Raw genomic sequence first — 20,695 nt, 5'->3', positions numbered from 1 at the left:
ATTCAATTCAAAAGTACTTTATTAATCCCAGAGGGATATCGTACCAGCTAACATTCTAGGGTACCTCTTAGCCAATAGCGATGGCAGATTTAAATTCAACTGCAGCACAGAGTTTTTACCTGATAATGGCACAACAGTTTTACAGTTTTAGGAAGAAAATTAAAATTTTAACTAAAATGCCCTAAAGTGCAAAACTAGTGACTACACGTGTCTGCAGCACGATTAGACACTCATTTATATCGTTTATCAGAAACAAAATGTTGATTTGGGGGTGACTTGCTCTTTAAGGTGTACTTGCATGTGTGCTTGCTCTGTCTTGTCAAACCCCCAGTGAAGTGCTGTTCCAACCTTAAGCACGCATCATGGCAAGTTTTCTCAGAGATCCTGGATGTGTTCTTGTATAGAGGATGCATCCTTCTGCTGAAGGTATCCCATAATGCACTATTATAAACCGTTATTCTCCGAACAGCAGATGAGGAAGCTCATAACTGTAGTGTTTTATATCAGAAATACCAACAAATAAATATAAACTTGGCTGTTATTGTAAATATTTGTGTGTAAACTGTAAACATTACTGTTTGCATTTGTTTATTTCTTTTTTTCTTTCAGGCTCATCACGAACCCTCAAAATGCCAGTTAGCAAACCCTTTCAAAATAAAAGCTGCATTGCTTTGTTTTGACGGAAAATAAACTTTATTCTTCATTTAACAGTGGGAAAAGCTGGTATTTCATCAATTTTATCAAAAGCAGACCAAATATTGTTCAAATAATATGTTTTCATGGTTGTTTTGTTGTTTCAGGGATAAATTAAGACTTCTATTTTTGTGTCAGATTGTTTTTTTTAGAACCGTAGAAACATACATTGTTGCCATAATGCAACAATGTATGTTTCTGTATATGCTGTCCTGGTCTTCCTGTACTCAGTAGTACAGAAACACACTTGTCTAGTACACGAGAACGTACTAGCATCCCTGGGTATTGAGAAATGGACCGTATCTACCAAGGATAGTAATGGTCACACTGAGACTAACAAATGAACTTTTTCATTTTCTACATTTCTTCTATTTCTTTAATCTCATGTTCTCCACAATGTCATGAAGCAAGTTATAAGACAGCAGATGTATAACTTTTACCAACAATTACTCGCTCAGTTCTGCTCTGTAAGATTTGCTGCTTGGTTCCTAAGTTGTTTCTGACCTCTGAACGTTTTTAGGGGACCAATTTGGATCATTGAATGTCTTCAATCTAAGGGTTAAATGTTTTTATCTCATGATAGACACATCCCTAAAACGTTCATTTATATATATATATATATATATATATATCCATTTTTTTTTTTTTTGTTCAGTTAAACATCTGTGCTTAATTTTTGCTCGTCTACACAGTATTGTAATGTAATTGTCTAGAGAACAGACCGTGTTTTACCTTGTTTTCATTTCTTTTCATTCCCTTCTTGTTTGGCAGCATATCACCCCCGACAGTTACATTCCCTGCCTGATGGATCTCTGCAAGGCTTTGTGGGAGGTGATGCTGAGCTACTACCGCACTATGCAATGGCATGAGGAGCATGACAAACAGGATGCTTCTCCTACTCCAGGTAGGGATCTTTAAATGTTTTACTTCATCAATTATCTGAGTGCAACAAAAAAAAAAAGCTACCAGCTTCAGAGTTTGAGACCAAACAACAAGCTGTTTGCAAATATATAAAACCAGTAATCCCCTCTCATACGTTTCTGACTCTATAGCAGGAGTAAATGACTTTTCTTATACAAATGGTTGGAATCTCAACCCAATCTTCATCCTCTGAAATTGTCATCTTCACCTGCACAAACACAAAACACTTCTGAAAACGCTGTTCCCTGTCTATGATTTGCACACATAGGAGGTCATTAGTATTATGGCTAACAGAAAGGAACGGTTCAGTGAGGATGTATAAAAAAAATGAAAGAATAGCTTTTATGAGCACTAATGTTTTACATTTCTGCACAATATAATGGTACATGCGCTAAAGTGTGATATATTCTGCACCATAAACTCTTTATTTGACTGTGTGCAGAAATTTACAAACCAAGCAAGCCTATACTGTAGATGTGTTTGGCCACAACCCATAGACAGGTCTCAGTCGTGAGGTGTAATCTACAATTGTCTTTCAAACTGTCTCTGCATGCTATTGGACAGCAAACAGCATGAGATACCCACAGCTACGGATGCCAGACAACAGGGCAGTTGACCATACACTTTTGAAGAAGACACGAATACGTCCTTTCTCTAAATAAAGGACGTAAAGTCTCTTTTGGGAGTATTTCTCTTATCTGATGGAACCATCTAGTGGCTGACAAGCTTATCACACACATAGTCTCATCCATGTTTTTAAGATGGCGACTTCACATTTCTAGTTTCTTAATGTCCTTCTGTAGCAGACAAACAGAGCTAAAACATGTTGTTTTATGAGTATTATTCTCATGTCATTTTGTGTTTTCATATATTTATATTTTAGAGACTTTCTTGTCCATGAAAAGTTTATTAACTATGCATCAGCTGAGGTATTCTTTAAATTTGAAGCATCTGAGCGGTAGTCTAACGCTGTTGGCTAGTTCTGGTCGGCGCTCAGTTTCCTATTGCATGGATCTCTGCGGGTCAGGGGGCGTGTGTAGCAAATAAAAAAGAAAAGACGTATCGCTTACATTATATCACAGTTCATGATAAGATAATCACTTTTACGGATTTCTGAAAAATCATACATAATTTCTGAAAGGAGAAAACTCCGGAAAGCTACTTTAAGTACCTCTGTCCGCTCTTGACTCAAAGAAAAACTCATTCTTTAGCATCTCTTTACGCGGTCACCTTCCCCAAACCCAAATGTCTCACAATTTCCTTCTGTAAATAGACCTTCAGTCACAGGTGTTTAATTGTTGGGGTTCTTCCTCTAGACATTCATGGATTTGCTCCAAGTCTGCTGCTAGATATTTTCAGTACTTTTTTTGTTTTTGGGGTGTGTGGCAGTGCTGTTGACAAATTTAAAATAAGTGGCATGCTGGCCAATCACGGGTTGGCGGTCTCCTTAGCTTTTGATGGACAGTTAGAAAATTGGGCATGTTCCTGTCACCCTCTGGGGGCCTGCTGCAGAGCCCTTGCCTCAGTGCTCCATGTTGTGTTTTGAATAAGTATAAAACAGCCTTAAGAGCTTAATTCCAAGATGTGAACATATCAGCCTTTAGAATTGTTAAAGGAGAAAGTAAATTTCTTTATCTTTGACATAAATCATTAGGGGGTTGGGTACTTCAAAGGATGTCTTGAATGCTTGGTGTGGTCGTTTATTTCTCAGAGAGCTTCATTAGATCATCCTTGGAGGGTCAAAGACGTACAGCGTATTAACTTTGGTCTGCCACAGCAATCAGATGGTTGTCACATCACTTCTGAGTGTTGAGGGCACCTAGATCTAGACATTCATTGGCTTATGTTTGTGGAACCAGGTGTGGTTTCCTTTAGAGTGTACAATATGTGTCCATTGATAATTAGAGAACTGTTGGGAACTGCAAAAAAACAAAAAACAAAAAAAAAACAACAGTTGTGATGGGATTGATCATCCTTCCCACGTTTAAAAGAAAGATCTGAATATTACAGTTTATCCTGTTTGCAACATCTTAACATAACATCGTTTTTGTTTTTGACTTTTCTCTGGTAAATTATTAATAGTTGTATCTGTTTAATTTGTCCTCATGGAAAACCCAGTAAGTCATGGCTCCTGTTTTCTTTTTAAACTTTTAAAATCTGTTATTTACATTTGAAACACTGGTAATTTTCTATGTTTATAATTTTATATATAGTCCAACCGCGACCCATAGACAGATCTCAGTCGTGGAGTGGAAACAATGATGGCCATTCAAACTGTCTCTGCATGCTCTTGGACAACAAACAAAGAGAGGACTCCACACTACGAATGTCAGTCAATGGGACAGTCTGCCTTACACTGTCAAAGAAGACAACAAATACAGCACTTTTCTAAACTAAGGACTTAAGTACAGCTATCTGCTTTTGACTAAAACAAATGCCCAAGTCTAAATAGTCCAAACTTGATCATTTGATATCATTTAAACATATCTCATAGTACTCTGAGCATCAATCCAAAACTGGCCAATATATCGATAGGTCTATATGATTTGGGAATGATGTGCACATTGTTCTCCACGTTTTCTCTATCATCTAGCAGATTTTGCATCAATGTGTGTTTTCTGTCGTGTAGGCAGGTGTTTCACTCCTCATCCCACCTACCAAACCTTTGCTGGCATAACACCATACTGCTCAGGCCAATGGTAGGCCTGCTGAGGCTCTAATGGAACACTGGCTAGACCGACATGTAGAGCAAAATCATGGGGCAAGACACGTAACCCACCTCGGCTGCTGGTGGTCGGAGGAACCGTTGGCTTCCAGTTTAAGAAGCTAACTAGCTAACACCAATAGTAACATGGCTGCTGCAGTACTCTTCTTCTTCCCTGTGTTTTTGGTGACTGAGAAAATACTACAGGTGCATTACTTCCACCTAGCGCTCTGGAGTGTGGATCAGAACCACTGCACGCTTGCAGTCCAGTAGAACAGAGATGTAAAGTTGTGTGTGCTATTCTAATATTTTGATTGGGCTTGGAGCCTTTGTGTTCTGGCCCTACGGCTTTCTGTTTAGAGTGAGTTGTGCATACACACTTTGAGTTCAGAATTGCCCATGTTTAAAATGGAAGCTCATGGTCCAGCCTGGCCTGGCCCCATCTCTGTTTTTTTAAGAGGATTTACCCTACTGAGCTGGTCAGTATTCTGGCAAAAACGTAACTACATTCAATTCAATTCGATTCAAAAATACTTTATTAATCCCAGAGGGAAATTCAATTGTTTCAGTGCACACAATTCTGAGATCAGACATACATACAATAGACGCATGACAAGAATTGGTGACTGTGGTCATTCGCAACACGAGTCGAGCTACCGTTATAGATCAAGAGGGTTTATATGAGGATAGAGTCAGGGGGAGGGGAAAAAAGGCACTTCAGAGTTACTCTCAACAGAGAGAGTAGCTTTGCTATGCAAAAAAAAAAAAACTCCTCAGACAGATATGCACACAGACTTCAGACGATACACAACATAAGTTGCTGCATGGTGGCACAGTGGTTAGCACTGTTGCCTCGCAGCACGGAAGTCGCAGGTTCGAAACTCGGCTGCGGCCTTTCTGCGTGGAGTTGCGTGTTCTCCCCATGCATGCATGGGTTTCCTCCGGGTACTCCGGTTTCCCCCACAGTTCACAACATGCCCTATAGGTTAGAAATTGTCAGTTGCTTTGAATAAAAGCGTCTGCTAAGTAAATAAACATAAACATAAGTGTCCACTAGGTGGGGAGGTAGGGTTGGGACTCTCCTCACTTCAGTGCGTGCAGCTGCAAGAGCAGCGCTCATCACCTCCGTTTGGACAGGGGAGGGAGATAATGGGTTAGAGGGCACATTGACTCCTAGATACGGTTCCATGGCCTTCACCAGTCACAGTCCTGCCCAGGCTTTGATAGGGAGAAAGGGTTTCCATAGCAACGACAGCATTCCACATTTTTTCTGAGGGGGAATTTTCACTTCAGCCTCACAGGCTTCAAGGGCACCAGATTCAGATAAGGATTGCTTTGGGACAGACAGAGATAATTTCTTCTCTGCCTTAGAGTTCTGTTGGTCTTCAGCCCCTCCAGGTCCAATAATGGCGTAATCAATCTATTCCAATCCGTGCTGATCCGTCAACTCTCTCCTTGATCGAATCCACCTTCTGTACCAGAGCCTGAATCTCAGCCAAAGTTCCAAGCTTACGACTCATCTCGACAAATTTGAGTTTGTGAGTTCACAGCGCGATGCATTCCATCCCTGAGCTCCGGGATTAAGCCAATATTCCTCGAAAGCTCGTTAATTTTCCGGTATGCCAGGTAGCCGCTCAGGCCCAACAGCAGGAATCCAGACACCAAAACGACAGTTGAGAGAGGCAGATCAGATTCCACAGTTTCCAGAAGTCCATGATATACCCAGCTGGCTCTGTCCCAGAGGGGCATCCGGGAGCCCCAACTCCCATTGTCATTGTTGAAAATTTTTTGTCAATCACGTTGAGAGACCAACTGACCAGATCCATGTTTAATAATTTCCAGTTTCCATAAAAAATGCAGAAAGCGCACAGCACAGGCGGACAGGACAGAGAGCCTTGGGAGGAGGAGGGAGGGAGAGGAGAAAAAAGCATCTGTACTCTCCAAGAGCCAGAAGACAGATGTTTATAACAGAATCTTTTTGGTGATAGAATCTGTTTTTATACTGTATTCCTCTAAACAAACTGTTATGTTCCTTTGATTAAGCTAGCATAGCACGCAACAGCTCCATCTGGTGAGGCCCAGCCTCACCTGCCCCTAATGCAGAGATTTTACTGATATCTAAAAGCCATTCACCGTTTTACCTTTTTTTTTTTTTTGCTTCACAGTATTTTGTTAGTACTATAGCCCCACTAAATGTTATTGTTTACATCTGCAATTATTTGATTAACATGCCTGGACTGTACACAGCTGAAGCAATGGAGATGCAACCCGATCTCTTTGGCTTGAGCGTAATTGCTGAAAGATCGTCACCCTCATTGGGTCAGCGGCCCACCGGGTCGATGAATGCCAGATGGGCCAGTCCACCCCTGACTGTCGTGACGTTGTTTGTCTCTGGAGATGAACAGATTCTCTGTTTATTTTGACATGCATTACAGCATCTACCGGAAAATCCAGTTTGCTTAGGTGTTCATCAGAATATAAACTGTAGTGCCACAGAGTGGTGTCTTTAGGTTTAGACCATTCCAGCTTTTTACTGGTGAACATCTGTCCCTTCACATGAAGTGGAGCTGGTTGTGGTAGTTTTTGTACGTGGTTAGGATGCTTCAAAAGGACAGTAGTTTGTGCACGTTTTGCCAGCAGGAAGCCCTCAGTTCAACCCAGAACACACTGGAGGTATTATATCACCAAGATGGCCAGGAAAGACCTGGGGATCCCACCAGAAGAGCTGGTGGAGGAGGCTGGATCCAGGTAATTTACAGAGAGACAAGAGGGAAAACAGTGAGGAAAGAATAGTTTAGTCATCAGATGAAAATATTTTAACCTTTTTCCCCATAGACAGCATGCAAGTTTTGAATTAATACACTTTACTATATCATGAATTGGCTTAACAGAATGCAGATGTTTTATGGGTGCTCACAACAAGCTGAAAGGGATATTTCACCACAGTGTCAAACTCAGTGAGTAAACAATGCACAGATAATAACTGCTATGCAAGACTTTGGCCTGCATCACTCCTTCCCATCCAGTGGAACCCTTCCTGCATCATGCCAACTATAATTTGAGTTTTACAACAAGTCTTATTTTCCAGAAAAAGCTCCCAAACCCTGCCAGTGCTTCAGAGATGGCAGCCGTGTTTAGTTGTAATTGCTTAATGTCTTGAAGACTTGCCGCCAAATATCTAATAATTAGACAATGTTCACATGTTACTACTAACATGTCAGATTAGGCTGTTATAGTTACATTTCAAATGTTATTGAAAGTGATTAATGGTCATATTTCCACTAACCATTACCTGGTATGGGATGGAGCATCTGCTGCCTGGCTGAGATGTGGGATTACCGTGTCCATTTACTGAATAAAAGAACGGTGCTTTAGAGCCAAACAGCCAGTTAAAAGGCCCTTTTAGTAGCAGAAACATTAACGTTCCCAATTTTCAGAAACAGATGATATTAAAGAGGGTTAGCTGCTGGGATATGGATATTTAATACTGCAGCAGTTAGAGTTATTCATCTCAGTTTTGTTTGAATCATCTGATCAATTTATCATTAGTGGTCTCTGCTGTCTCACTTTCTTCACAGCTTTTCACACAGTGTGTTTCACTTTGCCCCAAACACACTCTCAACACCACCACTCCTGTTTGTGAGCCCCAGACTACCACAGCCAATGGTGGGCTCATTAATCCGAAACTCGTCATGTGTCGAGATGTCAAGGTGTCCACCATGCCTTGTGCCCTTTTATATTTTAGTGTATCTCATAGCTGTTTCCAGCAGCTCTGTCAACTATTATAAATGACTCAAATTATGATCTGTGAGATTTGGGTCTCATGAGCAGCGTTTGAAACTCACCTTTAAGAAAAGCTTCTTTTGGAATGTTGCCCTTTTAAAAAAGCAGACGTGTGAAGGGAAGATGTCAAAACATTTAAAACTTTGGTAATTAAAGTGGGTGTAAACAAATTTTCCATAGTTGTATATTTTAGAGAATTACCTGAACCTGAATTAAGATTCTTAGTTCCCATTTTAAGGACACTGCTGACATAAAATCATGTCAGTAGATAACAGAATCCTGGTGTTTAGTGATTGGAACCATGAGACTAGCAGAAAAATGCTAACATTAATTAGTATAAAATCTAATTATATTTTTGTAACAGTCTGCCATTTGTGTAAACCTTCATCAAGATCTAGTTAAACTTCTTTTTCACTTCAATTAACGAAGACAATGTGATGAAAAACAAAAACAAAACAAGGGCAGAGCGCTGCTACTAAAGCAGAGCAAAGCTGCTATGGAAGACTGGATGTCCAAATGTGATTCATTTTCCAGCTCTGTTGCTGTTATACTGTAATTTAAAGATCAACTTCACTCATATTTTGCTGTGGTCTAGCAGGAATGAATGCCTTGTAAGTCATACTCTGGGGGGAAACAGCTCTGGTGCATCTCTTTCTGGAACTAGAATTGGGCCAGATCAGAGTTCAGCTGAAGATTTGAGCAGGAATTTTAGTCTTATTTATATTAGGACATCTCACCTCTGATTGGCTAACAGCAGCTCTACCATTGACTGTGTTTGCTCTGCAATGTTGATGTTCTATTTCCACAATTAACTCAAGCCTGGAGGAGTTTGGCCATGTGGTGGAGCTGCTAATGCTAACAGTTGGCTTCTAATAGCAGAGACGTTTTCTGCTGTTTCCTAAACCAACAACAGCTTTCTCGTTATTTATTTTCTAACAGAGGCTAGTGCAAAAAATAGGTGTAGGAGACTTTTTAAACTCATTCACTGCCAGCCATTTCCTGATCAGAAAAGCCCTTCGCTGCTAGCGTTTTTCAGCGTTTTTACTATTTTTTTAAGAGTCACAGAACATTGCGTGCTAGGATGATGTCAACGCCAAAACTATCAAATCAAATAGTAGACTCACCTCTTACATCAGGAAGAATCAGCGGGTTTCAAGCGTTGTCCGTTCTTTCATAATCCGTTGTCGAATTGTGATCGGCAGACGCTTTTCCAGTTTGCGCCTCACCTTTTTTACAGCAGCGGCCCAAAACGATCTCCTAACACATGGATTTTCTGCTTCCTGATCATGTGACGTGTGACGTACGCAGATGAAAATCGGCTTTAGAGCTGGGATGTTTGTTCTCACAATGTGGGGGCTCGTTCCGACCCCCGCACAGTAAAACAATACGAACAGTTGGATGTAAAATGACGACTTTTGTCGTTAATGGCAGTGACTGTTAAGCCTGCATGAAAAATTTGCAATGTTAAATCTGGAAACTAAATTAGCTTAAAACATTGCTTTCATGCCTTTTAACAAGATTTAAGATAGTATAGCTATAAATAGATTGTGGAGATGAAAAATAAATTACTGAAGTGATTGTGTTTCATTTGTCTTAATGCAGTAACACGGTTCAGAACGAAAGCAACCATTGGACCATCCGGTTGTCAGTCTTGCCGGACCGCTGCACTTCCATGGGTCCTCCACTCATTGCCCACTTGTGTATTTGGCAACAGATCACCACTGGTGTGAGAGGTTTTCTGGTCAATAGAGAAGGAGAGCCAGCGAGCTGCTACCACATCAGCTGTAGAACAAACTACCAGAGTCTCACAAAGAAAAACATCTTTTGAAGTCACGGACAACCAAAGACGTTTGGATGTAGAAAACGGCGGCTGGTGTTTAGCGCTCTGTTGTTTCCTCTGTTTCCAATGTGGGTTTCCCGTTCCATCAGAACCTTCTTGACACCTGATGGGAAGGATGATTGTTCCGTGACCTTGTTTGCGTTCATAACTTAACTTATTCTTGTTATGATTATTGGGCACGAATAAATAATTTGTAAGCTTTTACTTACTTTTTGGATTCTTCAACAAAATTCATAAATATGGAAATATTTACCGATTTTATTACATAATTAGGATATTAGAATATCCACGGGGCACCACCCTTTTTAACAAGGGTAAAATGAATCCAAACCTCTTATCTATCTTGTCTAAACGTTCCATGAATCTTAACGAGCTGCAGTTAATTTTTATCATATCACACAAACAAACTCAATCTGAAACAAAACTGAATTGGCAATACATTTATTAACTAATATATTCACTTCAGCGCCTTCTGAAGCGTTAATCAATCAATATCAACCTATTTTATCAACAACAATTAACAATGAAACAATGAAATGATCCTGTAAAACAATCTGACCCAATAAGTGTGTGTTTTAGTCTAGTGTCCTCCTAAACACTGAAAATCAAAGTGTGTGTGTGTGTGTGTGTGTGTGTGTGTGTGTGTGTGTGTGCGTGCGCGCGTGCGTGGGCAACTTTCACTTAAACTTCTGAAGCACAGTAAAACGTAAAAAATCTTCAAAACCGCTTCACAAAGGTCAAGAAACAAACAAAGATTAATCATAAACAGATTAAATATCTAAATATTTGTTAATGCTGTGGCCACAGCTTAACAACTTAGGCATTAAACTGAAAGAAAAGATCTTACTTCAGTTGTTCCGATGGCGTTTTTGGTACGGGAAATAGAGAAAGCCGTTTTCCTATTTTGAAGCAGATCACGCGGTGGAACGCTTCTTCTGAATTATATTAGAGGACGGGAAGAGAAAAATCGACAGAAGGGGAAAAAAAGAAAACTTGCAGGAGCAAAACTCTTCTCTGAGCGAATTCAAGGCGTCCCTTGGCAATCACCCTGCAGATGTGATGATTTTCCGCTGCTTTTCCGCGGCTCGGCGTTGCACGCTTCAGCCGCCAGGCCTCGTGCACAATCTGTCCGTAGCCGTAGCCAACGAGTGTGTCTTTCAACGCTAGTTGAACTGGACAAAAGACAAGATAAGTTTCGTTTCGCCTCTCCTTTATAGACTCCGCTGTCCGGCGGGAGAAACTCCGTGTGGTTCCCGCACATGTGCAGAACTTGTTTCCGGTATTCGACGCCGCTTCCGGGAGCAGGGAATCCTGGGAAATGAAGTCACTGCTGGCGCTGGAATATATTCTGCTTTTCAGAGCGCAGACGACACAGTTTTTGGAGAAATTACTGCATAGCAATTTCTCATGAGGGCAGAACCTCAACATTCTGTAGATTTGCTATAAAAGCTTTAAATTCAGAGTGACCGATTATCATCAGAAGTAATGAGAAAAGGGGTTTCAGTGAAGTTGACCTTTAAGCATAAGAAAATACATAAAACTAATTTATAAATTGTTCGATGGGTATTGAGAAGGTTTCTATTTAGCTAATTGGGGAAGTTTAGACGAGCTTCAAAACTGATCTTGTTTGTGCTGTTATGAGTATTATATAACAGCATCGTTGTGGGTTGACAGCTTGACCGAGACTCACCACTTCTGGCTTTCCGCTAAAATCCGTTTCATCCAGGCGGAGTAGCTTGATATTCATTGAATCAATTTTCAGCTGAAGGGATGTATTGATGCCGCTCTGACACCGCTCCACACGGTAGTCTGTCTGAGAGAAGGAAAACAACACAGACACAAAAGAGATGAGCGTAACCTGATGATGGAGGAGGAGTCGTGCCTGACAGCAAACAGGGCTCTGACATCTGCTGGTCATCCGGCACCGGCCTGTTGGGCTTGCAGCGGCTGTCAACCTCTCATCTCTTTTGGGGGGTTTATGAGAGTATGAGACTCTTATTGGATGTTGACTGGGATCCAACACTGACAGCTGCTCTCAGCTGAGTCATCCGCTGACAGCAAAGGACTTCTGATTTCAGTGATGTTTAATTAAGGTTCACTGATGGATCTTCAGCTGAAACTGATAGTAGAGGCTCATCTTTCTTTTCCTATCTGCTGCAAAACAACCAAACTCTGATCCAGATCCGTTACATTCAGGTTTTAAAACTGCAGAAACGTAAACTGCCCCATGTTGTTCTATCTCTTCATCGTGTCCTCTTTGTTTACTGGTAGATGAGGCAGCAGCGTCTGATGAGGTGATGGTGGACCGGAGCTACGTGAAGAAGAAGCTGGAACATGGACTCACCCGAATCTGGCAGGTTTGTTCCTTCGCTGCTTCTGATGTCTTTCCCAGTTCATTTGTATTCTTCTCCTCCCACAAATTACCAACCTTCTCCGTCTCTTTTCCTCAGGATGTCCAGCTGAAAGTGAAGTCGTACATCCTGGGAACAGACATGTCCAACTTCAAATACGATGATTTCATCGTGGTTCTGGATGTCATCAGCAGGTACGCCTCAGGATCAGCGGCGCGCCTGATTCCTTCTCGTTTCCACTAATTGGTCTTCTTTTTCATGTCTCGTATTAAACAAGTTGAGCTCCAAAACTTCCTCACACGACCTTCCTGTCACTGTAGCCCGCTGAAATTACACAAACATGCTTCTGCATAGTTTCTCAGAACCAACTTGTTTATTAAAGATGTTTAAAATGCAATTTTTGAATGACTTAAAATTGTCTCTTTATGTTCACTTAAATGTTTTATGAGATGTGCTGTTAGCTTTTACAGCCTACATAAACTAAACGAAGAAAAAAAGTGCTCCGCTGCTCTCTAACACATCTGCTACTGCTACCTGTGTAGTGCCCTGTGGCTTACATTTATGAGGATAAGTACTTTAGCATCATATCTGTCTGCCCCTGCCGGCTCTGCTGTCTGTCAGTCAGACCCACTCAGCAGTCGGAGTCCGGGGCATTTTACAGATCTGCAAAACCATTTTCTGCATCTGATGATAAAATGATGTGAACAGCTATTTTACATACCTAAAAACAATCCCTTTTGCTCGTATAGATTTTAGAGGAAATCACAATTTGTTCAGGAGTTAGTGGTTTTTATGTTTATTGTGGGAAGTTATTTTTTACCATAAAATGAATCCACTGTTGGAAGGATCTCTACTGAATTGTATTTGATGGATTTTAGTAATGGTTTGGTCTAATTTAGCTTGTTTTTGACTGGCTTTCTCGTTCCCCCTCTGTCAGGTTGATGCAGGTTGGTGAGGAATTCTGTGGGAGTAAATCAGAAGTTCTTCAAGAGTCGGTCAAACGTCAGAGCGTTAACTACTTTAAAAACTATCACAGGTGAGAAAAGCTACTGCAATTAAACATCTACATATCTGTCTGTCTGGACATCCTTCTAAGCTCAGGTCCTCTACCGGAGCCCTGGGAGCTTGAGGGTATCTTAGCTGTTCCTAGATCTGCACTTTTGTAGAGTGAGATGTCTGATGTTTTTCCTGGGATCTGCTTTAGCCACTCCTCCAGTTTGGAGCTACTGCCCCGATGACCACGGGCACCACCGATGTCTTCAGTCTCCAGCTTTTCTCAAGTTCTTCTCTAGTTTCTCATGTTCTTTTTTGCTAATGTTGCATCACTTGGTATTACAACATCAACCCCAACGGCTGTCCTCTGTTGTTTGTCCACCACAACAATGTCCAGTTGGCTCTCCATCACCATTTTGTTAGTCTAGATTTGGAAGTCCCACAGGAGATTGGCTCTCTCGTTCTCCACCACCTTAGGGGGTGTTACCCACCTTGACCTCAGGGCTTCCAGTCCATACTTTGCACAGATGTTCCTGTACACGATGCCAGCCACTTGGTTGTGATCTTCCATGTCTGCTTTCCCTGCCAGCATCTTCCGCCCTGCAGTTATGTGGTGGATTGTCTCAGGAGCCTCTTTGCATAGCCTACACCTTGGGTCTTGTCTGGTGTGGAAGATCTGGGCATCTGTTGCTCTGATGTTTCGGACCTGTTCTTGTGCAGCCATGATGAGTGCCTCGGTGCTGTCCTTCAGACCAGCTCTTTCTTGCCATTGGTGGGATTTCTTCATATTGGCCACTTCAGTTATCTGTTGGTGGTACGTCCCATGTAGGGGTTTGTCCTTTCACGATAGTATTTCTAGTGTCTCCTCTTCTGTTCGCCATTGTCTGAGACATTCACTGAGCATGTCATCTGTTGGTGCCTTGTCCTTGATGTACTTCTGTATTTTGGATGTTTCATCCTGGACCGTGGCTTTCCCATGTGTACAGTGTGCAGTCTCAAGGTGCTGGATTTTGTATATATATATAAATATATATATATATATATATATATATATATATATATATATATATATATATATATATATATATATGTATGTATATGGGGTAGATACAGGTGCTTATCTATGTAAAGCTTGAACCCATCAGTGTGGTGGTTGGTGTTTAACTGGTTTGCTTGTTTTTTGGTGGGGTCAGAACACGTGTGCTGGGTTCACTGGTAAATCTGATGACCGACTTTCAGCTTCAGTGGTTGTTTATCTTTGTGTCGCCCACTGTGACTTTACACAAAACAAAGTGGTAATCTGCCTCATCGGTCACATTCATCATCATATCAGAGTCCTTTTCAGAATGTGTTGAAGTTGGACACATGTCTGACTTTATCTCCTCGCGGTGGTTTTCTTCTGCCTTCTGTATTTCAAACAAAAGTAAGAATAAAGGGAACTGCAGAGTGTAAAGTCAACACCACACTGACATTTCTCACAAAAAAGACCTGATATTAACCTGACAGGCGGGCAGCAGCGTGACTGTTGTGATGAGCCTTAACACATGGAAACGTGTTGCCAACAACACACACCTGTCCTCCAGCTGAGCATCAGTATCCTTTTGTGTGTTTACCCAGCAACCAGCAACCAGCATCTCCTCGGTTTGTAATAGGAAAGTCTTGATTTGACTTTCTCTCACCCTGCTCCCTTTTTTCCTTATCTTTGCAAATGCTGTAAAGGGCACGACTGGAGGAGCTGAGGATGTTTCTGGAAAATGAGACGTGGGAGCTTTGCCCAGTCAAGTCGAACTTTAATATCGCCCAGCTCCACGTGAGTATGAGACACACCGCTGACAGGAGAACGTGAGGTGAGGTCGCTTTCCTTCTGCTTTTCTCCCCTCACAACTCACCCGTAGCACACATAAGGGTGATGAAATCTGCATAAAGATATGAAACTCAGAGTTCAGCTCTATGACTGCACATTATATAACACAGATAAGCATCAAACCGCTGCTGTCCCCTGTGGCGTGTACACGGGGGTCTGTTTCACACTTTTTGGCAGCAGTTGAAAGAGAACAGCATCAAATCTTGAAAAGTCCACAGCCTCGTGTGTTTAGATGCAGATTTCCCAATGCTATTAAAAAAATCAATTAGGTTGCCTTTATATCCAACTTACTTTGTGTAAAAACTGAAATGACTAAGAGAAGGAAACGAAACAAATGATTTAAAAATATATTCAAATTTTCTCATTTTCATTTAGCTTTGAAATATCCTGCAACAAATAAACAAAAAACCTTCAAAAAGAGTCAAGCAGGCATTTTTGATCTTATGCTAAATAACTTGCCAAACAGTGAAATGAACTTCTTAGGTCGTCTAGATGAATGTTGTCCTTATTTTCTGATTTTTAAAGAAAAAAATCAGCTTTATCTTAACTGATGTGGTGAAAACAAGCAGTGATCTATAATAGTTGGTCTTTTTTTCCATGTGTCTCATTTATTTATTCCAGGAGTTCAAGTTCATGGGCCAGTGTCACTCTCCGTCCATTTCCCCGAGCAGACAGTCTGCATCCTCATCTGTCCCTCTCCAGGAGGAGCGGTCCCTGTTCCAGCAGTTCCTGCAGGACGGAAACCCCTTTGAGATGCACATTGAGCACAAGGAGGAAGAGACGGAGGATGTGCTGGCATCTAATGGGGTAGGTGTTGAAACCCATGGACAGTAAAATGATGCCGGTCAAAAGGTCACAAAACGAATCTTTGGGGATTTTATGAACTTAAATTTGAAGCTTTGGCATATGAACAGTTTTTTTTATTTTAGCTATGTTGATGTTAATTATGTTTGCTTTGTTTCTTGGCTAACAGCAAAGCGCTAATGAGGAACATTAAACCCTCTAAGTCCCTAAGCCGCTATGGGGGTGCTCACTGCTGTGTTAGGGTGAATAGCAGGGTAGAGGGACGCACGCACACACACGCACGCACGCACGCACACACGCACGCACACACACACACACACACACACACACACACACACACACACATCATGCTTGTTGCTGGGAGACCAAAAAGACGCATCCATCTTTTTTACATGCAACTTGAATGCTCGGTAAGTGCCAGACTGTCAGATGAACGCTGTGGCATTTCATTTGCTGATGATGATGAGGAGGAGATGAGCAGCAGTTAAAAGGTGTGGGTTTTAGAGAACGTGCACAAACACAACAAACGCCTCTAGGTCTACGTCAGTGTGACAGCCTGAGGTGGAGAGGTGGACCACGACTCATGAAAATAAAAACTAGCTTCATGTTGCTGACCCTCAGAAGTAATCCACGCATCGTAAATGTTGTACAGACAGGGTATCACCTCTGGTGCGCAGAGGTCTCGTCCAGCAGAAGCTTCTATTCCATATTTTGGCCGAAACACCTGAATGCAACATTTTCAATTGTGCAGGTTTTTCAAATAATGTTTTGTTAAATGTAGAAGATTGGAGCTGTTTTTTTTAAGATGGCAGCTGTCCACTTCTTTGGTCCATTTGGATGGTACTGATCAAATGGACCCATACATATCAGGAACATTTGTGTTCGTGGATGGGGTACGCAGTTTTGGCAGTCATGGAGTAAACGTCACTGCTAGTTCTAGCAATTGGGTACTTCTGTATCTGATGTTCATCTGCTTCTATAAAAAGCAACATATCTTCATCAAAGGGTTTGTTGAGTTAAATCAGGGAAATTGTTCTTCTCCAAGATCTTGGAAAAGGTTGTGGCTAAACAACTCACAGCTGCTCCTTATGAACATAACATCTATGATAGCTTCCAGTCAGGTTTTCGTAGAACTCATTCTACTGAAACAGCTCTTCTTAGGGTCTCTAATGACCTTCTGACTCACAGTGATGCAGGGGACTGTTCTGTTCTGGTCCTGCTGGACCTGACTGCAGCCTTTGACACTGTTGACCATCAACTGCTACTGGAGAGGCTGAGAGACTGGGTAGGCCTATCAGGATCTGCTCTGGAGTGGTTCTCCTCTTATCTTTCTGAGCGCTCCTTTTCTGTGGCCGTCTCCAAGTTTAGGCCCTCCACCACCTCCTTACCCATGGTGTCCCACAAGGTTCTGTGCTGGGTCCTCTGCTCTTCCTCCTCTATCTGCTTCCTCTTCAGCACATCCTGAGCTCCTTCAAATGAATCTCCTACCACCTTTATGTAGATGACATCCAACTGTACATCTCCTTTAAGCCCCATGAGATGTCTAAGCTGCAGCTGTGACACACCTGCTTAGACTCTATCAAAACCTGGATGGCTGGGAGCTTTCTACAGCTGAATGAAGATAAGACTGAGATCCTCATCTGTGCCCCAGACAAGCTGGTTCCCAAAGTCAGAGACTCTCTTGGTCAGCTTGCTTCTCACACCAAACCTTCTGTCAGGAATCTTGGCGTGACCTTTGACCCAGCTCTCACCCTGGATTCTCATGTCAGTTCTCTTGTTCGCTCTTCCTTCTTCCATCTCAGGAACATTGCTAAGCCGAGTCCCATTCTGTTCTGCTCTGAACATGAGACAGTTCTCCACACCTTCATCTCCTCACGCTTAGACTACTGTAACTCTCTTTTCACATGTCTGAGCAGAACCTCCCTGAACCGTCTACAGGTGGTTCAGAACGCCTGTGCTCGGCTTCTGACCAAGTCCTCCAAACACACCCACATCACCCCGCTTCTCCTCCAGCTTCACTGGCTGCCAGTCAACTTCAGGGTTCATTTCAAGACCCTGGTTCTGGTCTATAGGGCCTTACATGGACAAGCACCATCATACATTGGTGATCTTCTCAGTCCCTACACTCCCAGCAGGTCCCTGAGGTCCAGTGATCAAAGCCTACTGGTTGTGCAGCACCAGGCTAAAGACCAAAGGTGACAGATCATTTGCTGCTGTGGCCCCCAGACTCTGGACCTCTCTCCCCCTGAGCCTGAGATCAGTGGACTCAGTGGTCTCCTTTAAACTCACCTGTTCAGGCTTTGGTGTGACCTTCTGCTGATTCTTCCTCACTACCTTCCCTTCACGCTGCTGTTTCTACCAATTCTGCCTTTCTCTGGATCCCATGTTACCCTTTTCATCCATTTTAGTTTCCCTTCACATTTTTAACCCTTTTTTTCTCTTTTCCACGAATTTTTTTTATCTAATTAAATATTGTTTTAATAATTCATTTTAAATTTAGTTCTTGTGAAGTGGCTCAGGATTTTTATCTTGAGAGGCGCCATGTAAAATATCTTCTGCATTTAGTGATCCAGATGTTATCGTCTAATGGTTACGATGTAGACGCATCTGATTCTTTGACAAAATAAGGATTAAGAAGAAAGTCTTTAAGGTTCAATTGTTAAAGAACATGTTTTTGTCTCCTGACAAGCCAATAGTTTCAGGTGCAGCTGTTACAAAACCTCCACCTCGGTGTGCTCTTAACTCATTCACTGCCAGCCGTTTCCTGATCACTAACGGCCTTCGCTGCCAGCGTTTCTCACCGTTTTTATAGTTTTTTTAAGAGTCACAGAACGTTGCGCGCTGGCATGATGTCAATGCCAAAGCAACCAAAACAAAGTGGAGACTCACCTCTTACATCAGGAAGAAGCCGCGTGTTTCGAGCGTTATCCGTTCTTTCATAATCCGTTGTCGAATTGTGATCGGCAGACGCTTTTCCGGTTCGTGCCTCACTTTTTTTACAGGAACGTCCCAAAACGATCTCCAAACACATGGATGTGTTGCTTCCTGAGCATGTGATCTGTGACGTATGCGGATGAAGATCGGCTTCAGGGCTGAGATGTTTGTTCTCTCAGCGCGGGGGCTCGTTCCGATGCTCAAACAGTAAAAAATATGCGGTTGGATCTAAAATAACGACTTTAGTCGTCAATGGCAGTGAACGAGTTAAGCTTTTAATTCCTCTAAAATAAAACCATTTTCTCTGCGTATGTGCTTTAAGAGGAAAAGAAAAGGTTGACTTATTTCAGGAAGGATATATGTGAACTTTTTTGAGATATGAATGAACTTTCCCTCTCCACCCGTAGCCCGTTATTCGAAGGCTAAGTTCTTTGTGCTGACATTTTCTCAGGGGTCCAGCTGATCTCTGTCTCTGATCTTTATCTTTTTTATTTTAAGTACGAGTCAGATGAGATGGAGAAAAGTGTGTATCAGGACTATGACAGCGACAGTGATGTCCCTGATGAACTGAAGCAGGACTACATAGACGAGCAGACGGGCGATGCCCCTCAGAACCGGTGAGTTTGTCCCTTCAGGCTGACAGCCCACAGGGTGATTACTCAGAATATTAGTATACAGGTGGAAATCCAGATAAATGGGAGTCGTCACAGTAGTAACATGCAATCTGTCTGTGTGGATTTAAAAAGATGTGAAATCACTCTGGGTTTAGAGCTTTTAGTAGTGTAACAATTAAATTTACATATTATTTAATGAACCATAAGATGTGAGATTCCATAGGAAATATGAAATCAATCTTATTGATCTTTGGATAATTTAAACCAGAAGATTGGAACTTTTTATTGCAGGGATTATGTAACCACTTCGTATGAACTCAGAGACAAAAGAAAGAGTCAAGTTTTAAAGTTAAGAAGATTTATTACTAAAGAAATTAAAACTAGAATAACTTCAATGTTTCCCTTAGGAATTTTTCCAGCTGTGGTGGTGGTGGTGGTGGTGGTGGGGGGGATTATGACACGTCTCACCTTTATGTTAATATTGTTTTATTTGATGCACTCCACTTTGAACTGCACCAATCCAGCAACTGCTGCATTTTAATAACTAGTATTAAAGGTGAATTCACCAATATTTGCACAAGAATAATTTTTGTTTTAAACTCGCAGTGACACACTTTGCAGGGGGGATTTGGCATTTAATTTTTCTTGGTGTCTGGAAAATCATCTCCTTTTGCCCCCCTTTATTTGACTTTCTGCCCCCTTAATTTTGGTCCAAGATCATTACTGGGCTGGCCCTATTAAAAACCTTCTACACCCTCGCTTAGTAGACTTAATGACGTATTTTTAAGCCAGTATGAAAATGACTGAAACACAAATTTACATATTTGGCATTATTGACCAATATCTTTGATTTAGTTTGTTTGTTAAGAACATCAAGATGCATTACAGTGAACATTATAATAAAGTATATTTTTCTAGTGCAGAGAGGAGACAACCCATAGAAGCACTGATTTGACCTCATTTCAGAGAAAAATAGAACAGGTCAGATGCACCTAATAAGTAAAATTACTAACATAAACTCAGGAATTTGTTTCTTTGCTTCACTGTTCTGGTGCTGAAAATATCACTAATGGGGATCAAAGGATATACACAGATGAATGCACCTCTTATTTATTATTTGGAAGTTAGTGGGTGTGGTTTACATGAATACATTATTTTAAATCTGAAATTGATATGGATTGATGAGAAGTTGCT

The 20,695-nt window shown here is 41.6% G+C and overlaps 1 protein-coding gene across 2 annotated transcripts in view; it reads left to right on the top strand.

Annotated features, from left to right (window-relative positions):
- vps50 (VPS50 EARP/GARPII complex subunit) overlaps nt 1–20,695 on the top strand; it is a 224,695-nt gene that overhangs the window by 100,682 nt on the left and 103,318 nt on the right. For both annotated transcript variants that reach the window (XM_054744890.2, XM_054744888.2), the window contains exons 13-19: nt 1,465–1,597; nt 12,213–12,298; nt 12,392–12,486; nt 13,230–13,328; nt 15,005–15,095; nt 15,771–15,956; nt 19,386–19,504. In XM_054744890.2, the coding sequence (XP_054600865.1) occupies nt 1,465–1,597; nt 12,213–12,298; nt 12,392–12,486; nt 13,230–13,328; nt 15,005–15,095; nt 15,771–15,956; nt 19,386–19,504 (809 nt within the window). The remainder of the gene's footprint in view (nt 1–1,464; nt 1,598–12,212; nt 12,299–12,391; nt 12,487–13,229; nt 13,329–15,004; nt 15,096–15,770; nt 15,957–19,385; nt 19,505–20,695) is intronic.

Source organism: Nothobranchius furzeri, chromosome 11 (assembly GCF_043380555.1).
Source record: "Nothobranchius furzeri strain GRZ-AD chromosome 11, NfurGRZ-RIMD1, whole genome shotgun sequence".
NCBI lineage: Eukaryota > Metazoa > Chordata > Actinopteri > Cyprinodontiformes > Nothobranchiidae > Nothobranchius > Nothobranchius furzeri.
This window is presented reverse-complemented; position numbering and strand designations above follow the sequence as displayed.